Raw genomic sequence first — 12,410 nt, 5'->3', positions numbered from 1 at the left:
ACAACTTTAAAGATGATTTTCTCAATATTTAGATTTTTTTGCACCCTCAGATTCCAGATTTTCAAATAGTTGTATCTCGGCCAAATATTGTCCTATCCTAACTTATTTATTTAACTTTCAGATGATGTATAAATCTCAATTTCAAAAAATTGACACTTATGACTGGTTTTGTGGTCCAGGGTCACATTTTATTTGACAAATGCAGATGACGAGTCATCAGTCTTTTTGGTCCTCTTGTATCAAAAAGGAAAGACAAAATTTTTCAAGTCTCTATCTCCTAAAAATTTGTCAGAAGTGCAATAGCATATAGATGACCTCAAAGTTGCAGACACAAAACCCCGCTCTGCGCTCCAGGAATCGATTTCAGGAGCTCCAGCTCTTTCAGATATCTGACTGTGTTGGTTCTGTTTCTGCAGTTTTGTTGTTGTCCAGTTCAGCTGCTTGTTGAGCCTGTGAGGTGATGGCTCGGGCTAAGAGGAGTGGGTCTTGGTTGTCATTCTGTGCTGATATTTTTCTCTTTCTCAACAGGATGAGTGCAGGGTTCCTCAGCAGTGTGTACAGCAGCAGCCAGCGCACGCGTACTCTGCCCTCTACTGAACATCCTGTTAAACAGCAGACAGGCACAGTTATTTTATTAGATGTCTGTTTTTCTGAATTTGTGCTATCATATATCTATCATTGTTACCTGTTTTATTGCTAAAGGTTGCATAAGAGGACACTGCAGGTCCTTGTTTCTCCAGTGTTCTGCCAAGCAGTAGATGGCAGAAAGACACCATAACTGGGTTGCTATGGTAATGATCGGCAAATATCATCCCTATCCATGTACTATATCCTGCCCAAAAAACAAAACAAAACATTATAATAACCATTGTACAAAAATACTGGAAGATAAAAAAGGTAAAGGTATTAAATAAATCACCCATTAATTAATTAATTAAATATTTTTAATGAACATAAATACCTAAATATAATTAAATAAACAATAATAAATAAGATCATTCAAATTCTAATTATCATGTTCCTATTATCCACTTTGAGAATAAAATGATATTTAGAAAATTAAAGTTTTTTTTTCACTGTACATCACAGCATGTATGTCATTATTACCTGGATCCATGGACTCATAGCCCCGCTGCATGATGGTCCGATCAATGCGTGACACCAGCCATGTACCCACAATGCAGCTGCTTAAAAGGCGCAAAATGCAGTTGCTTAACCCCATAACCACATTATAGAAGAAGAAGAAGTAGTTAAAGCAGTGGAACGCTTTTCTGTGGAAGGAGAAGAGAAGATATTCAAATAGGTTTTTTTAAATATATACACTACCATACAAATGAGTAAGGTCATTTTTTGGAAAGACATTAATACTTTTATTCAGCAAAGGCACATTAAAATGGTCAAAAGTGACAGTAAAGACATTAATAATGTTAACACATTTCTATTCCAAACAGAAATTCCTATTCATCAAAAATTCTGGAAAAAAATACAGTTATCACAAAAATATTAAGTAGCTCAGCTGTTTTAGTATCAATAATAATAAGAAATGTTTCTTGAACAGAAATCAGCATATTAGAACAAATTCTGAATGATCATGTGACAGACTGGAATGATGCTGAAAATTCAGCTTTGCCATTAGGAATAAATTACATGTATATTGAATATAAAACAGTAATTTTACATTCTAATAATATTTCATATTATTACCGTTTTTACTGTATTATTCATCAGATATTTGCAGACCATTGTGAGCATAAGAGACTTCTAAAACACTTTCAAAACATTAAAAAATCTGACCCACCCCAAAAATTTCAACGGTAGCATACACTGCAGTTCAAAAGTTTGGGATCAGTAAGATTTTTAATGTTTTTAAAAGAAGCCTCTTCTGCTCATCATGGCTGCATTTATTTGATCAGAAATACAGAAGAAGAAAAAAACAGTAATATTGTGAAATATTATTGCAATTTCAAATAATGGTTTTCTATTTTCATTCTATTATTTCATTTCTATTTTCATTACTGCAGTCTTCAGTGTCACATGATCCTTCAGAAATCATTCTAATATGCTGATTTATTAATAGATAATAAAAAGATTGATAATTGATAAAAAAAATTTATAAAAAGAACAGCATATATTCAAAATAGAGATCTTTTGTTACAATATACACTACTGTTCAAAAGTGTGGGGTCAATATTTGTTCTTTTTTTTTTAAAGAAATTAATGCTTTTATTAAGCACTGAAATGATAATAAAGACTTATATTGTTGGAAAAGATTTCCATTTTAAATGAACGCTGTTCTTTATAACTTTATTTATCAAATAATCATGAAAAAAGTATCACAGGTTCCAAAAAATAAGCAGCACAACTGTTTCCAACATTGATAATTAATCAGCATATTAGAATGATTTCTGAAGGATCGTGTGACACTGAAGACTGTAGTAATGATGCTGATGAAAATTCAGCATCGCATCACAGAAATAAATTATATTTTAAAGTATATTAAAATAGAAAACCAGTATTTTAAATGGTAATAATATTTTACAATATTACTGTTTTTTCAGTATTTTTTGTCAAATAAATGCAGCCATGATGAACAGAAGAGGCATCTTTAAAAACACATTCCCCCGGTTTCACAGACAAGACTTAAGCCTAGACCTAGACTAAAATGTAAGTCTGAGCTGTTACAACTGAAAGAAACTTGCACTGACTGATCTTAAAATATATCAGTGCCTTTGTTTTGTCTCAAGATGCACACCAGTAATGTTTTGTTCTAAGCACGTTTATAAAAATAGCTTAAATGTCTTAATTGAACTATGATCTAATCCTGGCTTAGTCTAAGCCCCGTCTGTGAAACCGGGCCATTATAAATTTTACTGATCCCAAACTTTTGAACAGCAGTGTATATGATTGGTCACTCATAACAACCACATAGCAACACCTTATCGTGACTGTTTAAGGTCAATGCATATTCACAGTTTCATCGTTTTTCATTTGAAAAGGTGCTTTGTTTTTGTCCTACCTGTTGTTGAGTGCGAGGGGCTTTTCTTTGTCATCAGGTGAGAGTTTGTCCTGCAGGAAAAATACTTGGACCAGAATAATCTGCACTACCACCAAGGCTATCACTAAGAGTATTGTCAGCCTGCAATCACACAAAACACAGTTTTAATGCTATTCAAACACTGCATATCATTAATAAATAAACATGATGTTAACTATAAAATATAATGTCATCATGCAAGTTCTTGTTCATTATGCTTATGAAACATTAATTTGGTTATGAGATGTTTTAATAGAACTCACAGAATAATGCCTACACTAGAAAGCCAGCTAAGAAAGTGTCCCTTCTGGATTGGAAGAACAACTCCATACACAAACAGCAAGGCAAAAAGAAACTGCACAAAGTGAACTATCAGAAACCCTGCAGAAACAAAAAATCAGTTTATTTAATACAACAAACAATGTCGTCATCAAAGTCTTTCATATATTTGAGTCACTTTGACTAACAACACTACAAAAGTAAGCAAAGCATGCAAAAACACAGATGCCCGTGAAGTTATTGACCTCTCTGAACAGAAGGTAAACTCAGCTGATCTCGCCACACCACTACATGAAAACTAAACATATATATTCAAAATTTTAGAGAGAAATTTACATACCCCACAGAGTGAAGGCAATCTGCCAGCCTGAATATCTTGTTATAGCAGCCTGAGAAAGAAAAGCATTTGGCACTATGATCAACAGCCTTCCCTAAATGCCACTGAGATGTTTTTTTAGTCAGTCAAAGAGGAAACCCAATGAAACCCTTTACAACAAAAAAAAACCTTTACTCACTACACTGACTGCAGGGCTTGGTTTATGGAACTTCTCTGGAAGAAAAGTTTTCTGTCCTCTCCACAACCTCTTTAAATGTTTCCTGCAGTCATAAATGGAGCTTGCTATTTGGTAGTTTTTTTTAATGATTTGATTTTAATTACTGAAAGTGCTATAATGTTGAATTTTATGCATAAAGAATGCGTAAATAAGCATACCTGTAACATACTAGCACGTGAAAAGTGTAAGTAACAGATGTGAGAGTGGAAAAAATGGTTGTCGCCAACCAAGACCCTGAGAAAAAACAAAAATTTTAAAAACATTAAATCATTGTACATCTATGTTTTGAAAGAAGTCTCTTATACTCACCAAGGCTGCATTTATTTGATAAAAACATACAAATACAGTAAAAACAGTAATATTGTTTATTGTATTATTATAATTGAAAACAACTGCTTTCTATTTGAATAAAATATAATTTATTCCTGTGATGGCAAAGCTGAAATTTCAGCAGCCATTACTCCAGTCTTCAGTGTCACATAATCCTTCAGAAATCATTCTGATAGGTTAATTTGATGCTGAAGAAGCATTTCTTATTATTATCAATGTTGAAAATTATTCTGACTATTATGGCGCTTAAAATTTTGTGGAAACCATGATACATTTTTCAGGATTCTTTGATTTCTTTTTAATAGAATGTTTAAAAGAACAGCATTTTTTTTTAAATAAAAATATTTTGTAGCAATGTAAACATTTATACTGTCACTTTTGATCAATTTAATGCATCCTTTCTGAATAAAAGTATTAATTTTATTCAATAAAAATCTTACTGACTCCAAACTTTTGAATGGTAGTGTAATATGTACAGTGACTATAAACAGAAGCAAAAATAACTTCTTACTTCTTGCAACAAAGCTGAACTCATTCATCCTGGGAATGAGGGACGTGAACAAATTGTTTGTTTCATTACAGGACGATGCAATCTCTGCAAGTGAGTTCTTCAAAGCATCTAGTTTGTCAAAGGTGTAGTCACTCAAGCTGTAGTCCGCAAGGGTCATCTACAAACAGACAAACACATTTGCATTTTTAGCTTTAATTACTAAAAAAACTCAATAAATAATGTGTGTGTGCATTATTGAGTGCCGACTGACAGTGTACAAGCCAATCAAAGAGATAATGGAGGTGCCAATCATCCTGTTAGGGAATTTAAAATGAGGATCCCAGTCATACACTCTTCTACGGAACCAACTCTTTTCTTCTGGCCTGAGGGACAATAGAAGAATGATATTGGCTGATTGGTGTAAATACAGTAATTCATGCATTAACGTTGGATGAGTGTGTACCGTTCAGGGGGGCATTTCAGTAAAGTCTGTACATATCTGAACTGATGGAATTGTAGATCCTCCTCACTCTATTTAACAGAGAAACATTACTCTTATAATGAAACATTAATCTTTTTTATTTATTAATATACTATTGTTCACTGTAGATTCATGTTGGTGCATTATGCACATGTTAAATTATACAACTTGAAATGTTAAAAATGTACCTGCATATGAAGAAATCAACATTAACAAGATTAATAAATGCTGTAAAATTATTGTTCATTGTTATTTTGTTTTAGCCATTGCATTAACTAATGCCACCTAATAGAACCTTATTGGGTCATTCCGTGTCAAATCAACCACATTTCAGAAACTTCCCTGGCTCAAATTTTTGATTTAGGTAGGTCTGTTAATAAAAATCTGTTGATTTTAGCAATCTTTGTTGCATTATGTGCTAATGGTGACCATTCAAAAATGGGGAAAGAGCACTTTTCAAGTTTTTTCTCCAAAGTGTGCATGCCTGTAACTCAGGAAGTATTAAAGATATCTTTATGTCCTTTTAGATGTTGGGTCTTAACAAACTTTCCTTTTTGGCATCTTCATTTTTAAGGCCCTATATGGTTCAGTTCCAGATATATTGGAATTTCCATATGGCTCCAGGAGTAAATCGTTAAATTGTACACATTTTCAGTCGTCAAAAACCAAATGTGGGTCACTTTGCATTAATATGATACTTCTTTTCTTTTAAAGAGGAATGTGAGGAATAAATAATGTTGAAACTAGAAATGTATCTTGTTTCCTTCTGTCAAAACAACTGCACTTATTCTTAATACTTGAGGGAAGTGTAGGGAAGTCGTGGCCTAATGGTTAGAGAGTCGGACTCGTAACCCAAAGGTTGCGAGTTCGAGTCTCAGGTCCGGCAGGGATTGTAGGTGGGGGGAGTGAATGTACAGCGCTCTCTCCCACCTTCAATACCACGACTGAGGTGCCCTTGAGCAAGGCAACTGCTCCGCAGTTGGGGGTTCGGTAGCAGTTGGGGGTTTACGCTGCAGCATAAATGGCTGCCCACTGCTCTGGGCGTGTGTTCACGGTGTGTGTGTGTGTTCACTGCTGTGTGTGTGTATTAAGGATGGGTTAAATGCAGAGCACTAATTCCTAGTATGGGTCACCATACTTGGCCACATGTCACTTCACTTTCACTTTTCACTTTTGAGTTACAGGCATGCAAAAAGCTTGAAAAGTGCTTTTTCCCCATTTTTGAATGGTCACCATTGGCACATAATGTAACAAAGATTGCTCAAGTAAACAGATTTTACCAACAGACCTACCAATCTCTCTGTAAAAATAGCGTTATGATGCTGCCATCTTTCAGAAGTCATTTTTACACCCCTGTAATTTGGCTCTGAATCTCAGGTGAAAATTGCCATTATGACCCCCCTCTACAAAATAGTGGATTACTCAGTAAATATTCATCCATGGTATTTAATATTTTTGGCACATAATGTAACAAAGATTGCTCAAGTAAACAGATTTTACCAACAGACCTACCAATCTCTCTGTAAAAATAGCGTTATGATGCTGCCATCTTTCAGAAGTCATTTTTACACCCCTGTAATTTGGCTCTGAATCTCAGGTGAAAATTGCCATTATGACCCCCCTCTACAAAATAGTGGATTACTCAGTAAATATTCATCCATGGTATTTAATATTTTAGCTTTCATCACTATACATGTTTATATTTTTTCAGAAAAAATATGAGCAAAATCAAAAATTTAGCCGGGGAACTCTGGTTGAGTTGACACGGAATGACCCCATTGTAAATTGATGAAATAACTTAAATTATACCAAGACTCATGATCTGACCTCATCAGGATGCAGCTGCAGGTGGATTCTTACTGCCTTCACAATGATATACACGAACCGTCCCAGCAGGAAAAACAGACACAGGAAGAACGGCCATAGGATGATCAATTTCTCGTGATGGCCTAAAATCTACAACCAGCAAAATATGTTTAAATTGTGTATTTATCCAGCTACAAATTATTATATATTATTATACAAATTATATCCATTCAAAGACACCTTTGCATGCTATGAACACTGAGAAAATTATGCCTAATCTTATCTGGTATCAGTAATAATATAATGTTATTAATGAATAAATTAAAGTTAATTATAAATCATATTCACCCACCTTTCCAGAGGGACAGCTTATCGTGTCATACAGTCTCACAATGAGCCTGAAACCCACAGAATGTAAAAAATAAACAGTCGGTTCAACAACTCACAAATCCCTTTACAGATAATATGTTTGCCTTGCCAAGATTTTAGACTGAAGGTTTGAGTAAGAGTTTTTTTCATGTACCACATGAGTGTATATAGAAGACCTAAAACCCCTCCTAGTAGTCGGTTTGGCGTTGAAAGACAAGCAAAGAATGGCAGGTAGGCCACGCCAACTTCTATTGCGCCTACCACGTACACAATAGCTGAAAGAGACAGGTCATACAGATAAAGGTGAAGAAACATTTCTCATTATTATCAATGTTCAAACCAATATATGAAATGTATGCACAGTTATATTAAAACTACCTTTAGGCCAGTTAGGCACAGTAAATGGCGTGTAGGACTCAGAGAAAAGCTGAATCACACTGGGAGCAATAGCACCAAATGCAAAACCATAAGACCATCGGTTACTTAGACTGCATATGAAATCTAATGGCCTGCAATGAAACACACACGCACACACACACTTAAAAAAAACACTAAGACATCTGAAAACACAGATATAAATATTAAACCTAGATCTAAAGATTTTGTTCTGATATCACTTACACCACAATACCAAATCGACCCCTGAGATATGGAAAGCGATGCTCAAAAGGTTGAGCCCTCGCTCTGCGCTGCACAAATGAGAGCAGAAATACAATGCAGACCTAAAACAGAAAAAGAAGTATGCTGCATTACAAATACACCTTGAGAGAAGTCTAATGATGTAACAATTCTAATAAAGCATAAAACACAGACAGTATATGGACACCAGTTGACGTCAACTAGTAAAAATAGAATCTAATACTCATGTAATCACTTCAGCTCTTATAACAGTGAAGCATTACTTCCTCTTCTAGAGAAAGTGTTGCATGTTTGTCCTGAGGAAAGACAGTTCTCTCTGGACTAATGCAAGCATTACTCACAGCAGGAACAAGAGAGCAATGCAGGAACAAATCCACTGAAATTCCATTCTGACATTCCTCCCTAAGAGAAAGAGGGGAGAGAGAGAAATATGAGAAAGAATGAGCGAGGGGTTAGAGCACAGCATGAATCAATGAAATAGAAGCTGAATGAAAACAGCTTCTGTAACATTACGATTAAAATATAAACTACTCCACTTACTTTATACAATCAAAGCATTATTTTCAGGGTAATTATCATCACTGTTTTATTGTTATTATATAAGACGTTGTGTCCTAAAAGCATAATCTTAATATCAACAGATAAGATTTATCACACACCAGTGACCTAAAAACACTTCCCCTTATCAACAGAAAAATTGCCCTCATTTTTTTTTTAAATATTAATGATCAAGTCAATTTTAAATAAATTTTTAACTATTTACTTATTGTCTCGGGGAAAAAAAATGAATATGTCTCACAGAATGTAACATGTTTTTAATTCAAAAAATTAATTAAAATTAGGTTGTTATTCGTTTAAAATTTGTGTTACTGTAAGCTGTTTAGATGACAAAATTCTTGGTTTAGGTAATGAACCTTTTCATATAAATATAATATAATATAATATAATATAATATAATGTCAACAATTTTACCCACAAAATACAGAATATCCTTCTTAAATATACTGTCGAATATTCTCTGAAAAGTTTTTCACAAGCAGAAGTAACTCACATGATTTCTGAAGTTTCCGTTGACTCCCGTTCTGCAGGTGGAGTACAGGAGTTATCCTCTACTACTATATTGTTCGTAGACAAAGACTAGTTAGACCGTAAAGTTGTTCGCCTTCATAACAAATACTAATTCCAGTGTACTATCATATAAAGTAAAGCTTTCACTTCTTGAATGAGGAGATATCTAGTCACATGACTGGACAACCTTTGACCCAGGCCACACGGTAGTGTAACTCGAGAGATGTGCCAGTGTGTTTTATTGACTGTACTGTTACTGTGTAATGAGTCCAAACATAGATAAGACTTGCTGTTGAACTAGAGCAGATGGTTTAGAGCTCACAGTTTCTCTGTTTGTGTGCTACAGCACTGCTGAAATGTAGGCCTACTGACTCTAAATTCACACACAGTGCTCACCTTTGTGTCATCCCGATTTCAGATTAATTTTCTAAGCAGCAAATGGTAAATAAATAAATAGTATACAATGCATCAGTGTTAACTTACGATGGTAAGCAAACTAGGTGCTGATCACTCAAACTAACACTTGGGGGCGCTGTTGATGAGCTAAGAAGAGCCGATCAGTAATCAATCACTGACTTTAAAATGACTGTTGCATAATGAAAATGATTTCTAATAAACTATTTAAATACCTGTCCTATACTGTATGATATCGAATGTATGTAATATCTGTAGGCTACCTTCAAAAATGTCTTACATTTTTTTCAATAAGCTGAAGAAATTTTAACAGAAGAAAACTTCTGTAAGAATTTTTACAGTAGCCTAGTTATGGATGATATCATTTAAGGTACAAAATATGTCACGTCTGTTTGATTCACATATAGGCTACATTTACAATGACTCAAGCCAAAAAGACACTTTAGAGTAGGCCAATGAGTGAGCATTGCATAACAAAACATCAAACGTGACTTATTAAAACAAGTTTGCTAGATGAAAATGCATTTGGGCACTCTCAGGTTGTCAAACGTTAGTGTTATTCCCATATATAGACTATTCACTCCACCTGTGGTTACTATGCTATCTATCACACCTGCTTAAACTTGAGGGTACTTGACTTCTAAAGATCTAGCATCTTCTGTTTGCAAATGCCACTTGGTTTGATATTTTTTCTAATGCAACAAAATTCATTACTGTCCACTGTATTTCCAAATACACATACACGCTTTGTAAAGACTTAGGCTAATGTTGTTGTTGTTTTTTTAATTATGGGCCTATGCAGATATGATTTTTGTTGTTGTCATTGTTATAAATCAACCGCTTAGAATAACTACATTTGAAATTAATTTTATGAAATTATTGAATTTTTAATTTTATAAAATGTTATACATTTTGAATTAATTTAATTTATTTAAATATCAGCCTAATAATATATAATAGGTCGTAGGCTACCTGTAGCCTTTTCTAGTACTGTTACAAGTGCACTAGAAACGCCCACCGTTGTCACTTCTGAGCTCTTCAACACAGCTCTTCACCAATGTGTAGAAAACTGCGATTTACAGTGGTCAGACGCGATCAGTATCATAAAAAGTTTCACGAAAAGGATTATCCTGATCATCTGATGAACGACAAGGCAGAGGTGTTTTTGTTCTTACAGAGTTTTATTGTTTGTAAATGAAGTGGTCTCCGTAGTTTTCTGAGAATGAAGGAGTCGGTTCTGCTGAATGTGGGTTTCTTCACCAAATCATGCGTCGTGCTCGTGTGCCTCTGCGGGGTTCACCTCATCGTTGCATTGTTTTTTTATTTAACAGAGTCGCCTATGACATTTACGAATTACCGACTAATTCAATCAGACTCTGATCAATTTAATTCACAAACTCATAGCACTGCCGCACTTGGCATCCAGTATGACAATGGGACAGAGGTAGATGTAAATAAACTGATCTATACTAATGGAAGTGTCATTAAATATGACGTGGTAGAGGAGGCCGCAGTACTAGAATCATGTCCTGAGACGTCACCACTTTTGGGTAAGTTGAAATTAAAACTTAAGTATTTGTGCATCTGTTGCTCTGTTTTTTTTTTCTTCTTTGTGTGTGTGTCCTGGTATTCCCTACTTTATGGGGACCAAATGTCACCACAAGGATAGTAATACCAGTAAATTTTGATCTTGTGGGGACATTTTTGGTCCCCATGAGGAAAGCTTATAAATCAAGCTGAATTAAGTTTTTTTTAAGGGTAGGGTTAGTGTTAGGGGATAGAAAATACAGTTTGTAACAGTATAAAAATCATTACACGTATAGAATGTCCCCATAAAACATGGAAACCCAGACTTTGCTATGACAATCTGGCGCTTCTGAATCAGCTACTGTTTTGTTATTAGTTTAAGTATTTGCTATTGACTGTTCAAATGCGGAGGTTTGCGCATTGTGTGTGTGTGTGTGTGTGTGTGTGTGTGTGTGTGTTAACTTTACATCAAGAGACTAGGGCTAGTTGTCACACTTTTTACTCCAATAAATAGGGATGTAACGATTCACTCAACTCACGATTTGATTTTCTCACAATTTTTTCTAAACAAAATTAGATTTAAGACAAATTATAAATAAAAATGTGTCGTTTTCTTATTGCTTGGACAAAATGCTGCACATTTCTTTGTGAAACAGAAATATGTCAAATAACAAAACTAAATTGAAATTTTAAAGGGGTCATATGATGCGATTTCAAGTTTTCCTTTCTCTTTGGAGTGTTACAAGCTGATTGTGCATAGATAAAGATCCCTGAAGTTGCAAAGACGTTTGAGAGAGGCGGGGCATATAGGACCTACAATAATGTACAGTATTTGAAAAATAATGTGTTTTTTGAACATTAAAGCATGTCAACATATTCTGTTACACCAAATACACAAAATAATGATCTTTAAAAAAGCATCATATGACCCCTTTAAAACAAACCCTAAATCTAATCAAATATAATTTGAATCATAATCCAAAAGATGCTGAATACATGCAGTATGAGCAGTTTAAAAAAATATATATCTAAATTAGATTGCTTAATTTGACATTTTAAAACAAAAACAGAATGCTCTGACTTTAGTTTTGTGAAACTATACTACATAAAACATCTGCACGAAACAAAGAGCAGAAGCTCTGAATGAGACACAGATTCACTCTCTGACAGCAGGTGGCGCTTATGGAACAGCAGCCATACAACGTTGCCTTGGTTACCACTGTAAACAAAGCAGCGCAACGCTTATGAACGCTGCTTTAATATGAATTGTACAGAGATGAGATGAAAAGAAAATAGCCTATCATCTAAACTTTTCTAAAGACAGTCAGTTCCCCTCAGAGATACATTCATATAAACTCCTACCCCAAATGTATCGCGATTCGTTTAACATCTCAACCGATTTGAATCGTCACATATTTG

The 12,410-nt window shown here is 34.5% G+C and overlaps 2 protein-coding genes across 5 annotated transcripts in view; one reads left to right on the top strand and one right to left on the bottom strand.

The window, feature by feature from the left end:
* Positions 1–158: 158 nt before the first annotated feature.
* Positions 159–9,214, bottom strand: LOC107758896 (stimulated by retinoic acid gene 6 protein homolog). Of its 3 annotated transcripts, none has more exons than XM_016576734.1 (18): positions 9,034–9,214; positions 8,324–8,384; positions 7,965–8,065; positions 7,722–7,852; positions 7,498–7,618; positions 7,327–7,372; positions 6,996–7,124; positions 5,151–5,218; positions 4,959–5,070; positions 4,709–4,865; positions 4,026–4,101; positions 3,829–3,910; positions 3,654–3,702; positions 3,298–3,415; positions 3,017–3,136; positions 1,108–1,271; positions 686–832; positions 159–602 (listed from the first exon to the last, which is right to left on the bottom strand). In XM_016576734.1, coding segments are annotated over exons 1-18 (1,905 nt in total). In that variant the 5' UTR covers positions 9,036–9,214; the 3' UTR covers positions 159–381. The 3 variants fall into 3 exon arrangements, with proteins under 3 accessions (XP_016432220.1, XP_016432221.1, XP_016432222.1); XM_016576735.1 differs by having other exon boundaries at positions 518–602; positions 686–744; XM_016576736.1 differs by lacking the exon at positions 159–602 and having other exon boundaries at positions 744–825.
* Positions 9,215–10,512: 1,298 nt separating this feature from the next.
* LOC107758898 (beta-1,4-galactosyltransferase 1-like) overlaps positions 10,513–12,410 on the top strand; it is a 13,960-nt gene continuing 12,062 nt past the window's right edge. The window contains exons 1-2 of one of the 2 annotated variants that reach the window (XM_016576738.1): positions 10,513–10,629; positions 10,660–11,014. In XM_016576738.1, the coding sequence (XP_016432224.1) occupies positions 10,687–11,014 (328 nt within the window). In that variant the 5' untranslated portion in view covers positions 10,513–10,629; positions 10,660–10,686. Of the gene's footprint in view, positions 11,015–12,410 lie in introns of both variants that reach the window. The other variant, XM_016576737.1, reaches the window with a different exon arrangement.

Source organism: Sinocyclocheilus rhinocerous, unplaced genomic scaffold (genome assembly GCF_001515625.1).
Source record: "Sinocyclocheilus rhinocerous isolate Xijiao unplaced genomic scaffold, SAMN03320098_v1.1 scaffold1435, whole genome shotgun sequence".
Classification (NCBI taxonomy): Eukaryota; Metazoa; Chordata; class Actinopteri; order Cypriniformes; family Cyprinidae; genus Sinocyclocheilus; species Sinocyclocheilus rhinocerous.
This window is presented reverse-complemented; position numbering and strand designations above follow the sequence as displayed.

Bases quoted from the DNA above. Each gene is read 5' to 3' on its own strand.
- LOC107758896 (XM_016576734.1), bottom strand. The intron at 7,125-7,326 runs GTGGGTGAATAT...TGCTGGTTGTAG, and splicing joins TAAGCTGTCCCTCTGGAAAG to ATTTTAGGCCATCACGAGAA. The intron at 3,703-3,828 runs GTGAGTAAAGGT...TTTCTTTCTCAG, and splicing joins CAAGCCCTGCAGTCAGTGTA to GCTGCTATAACAAGATATTC.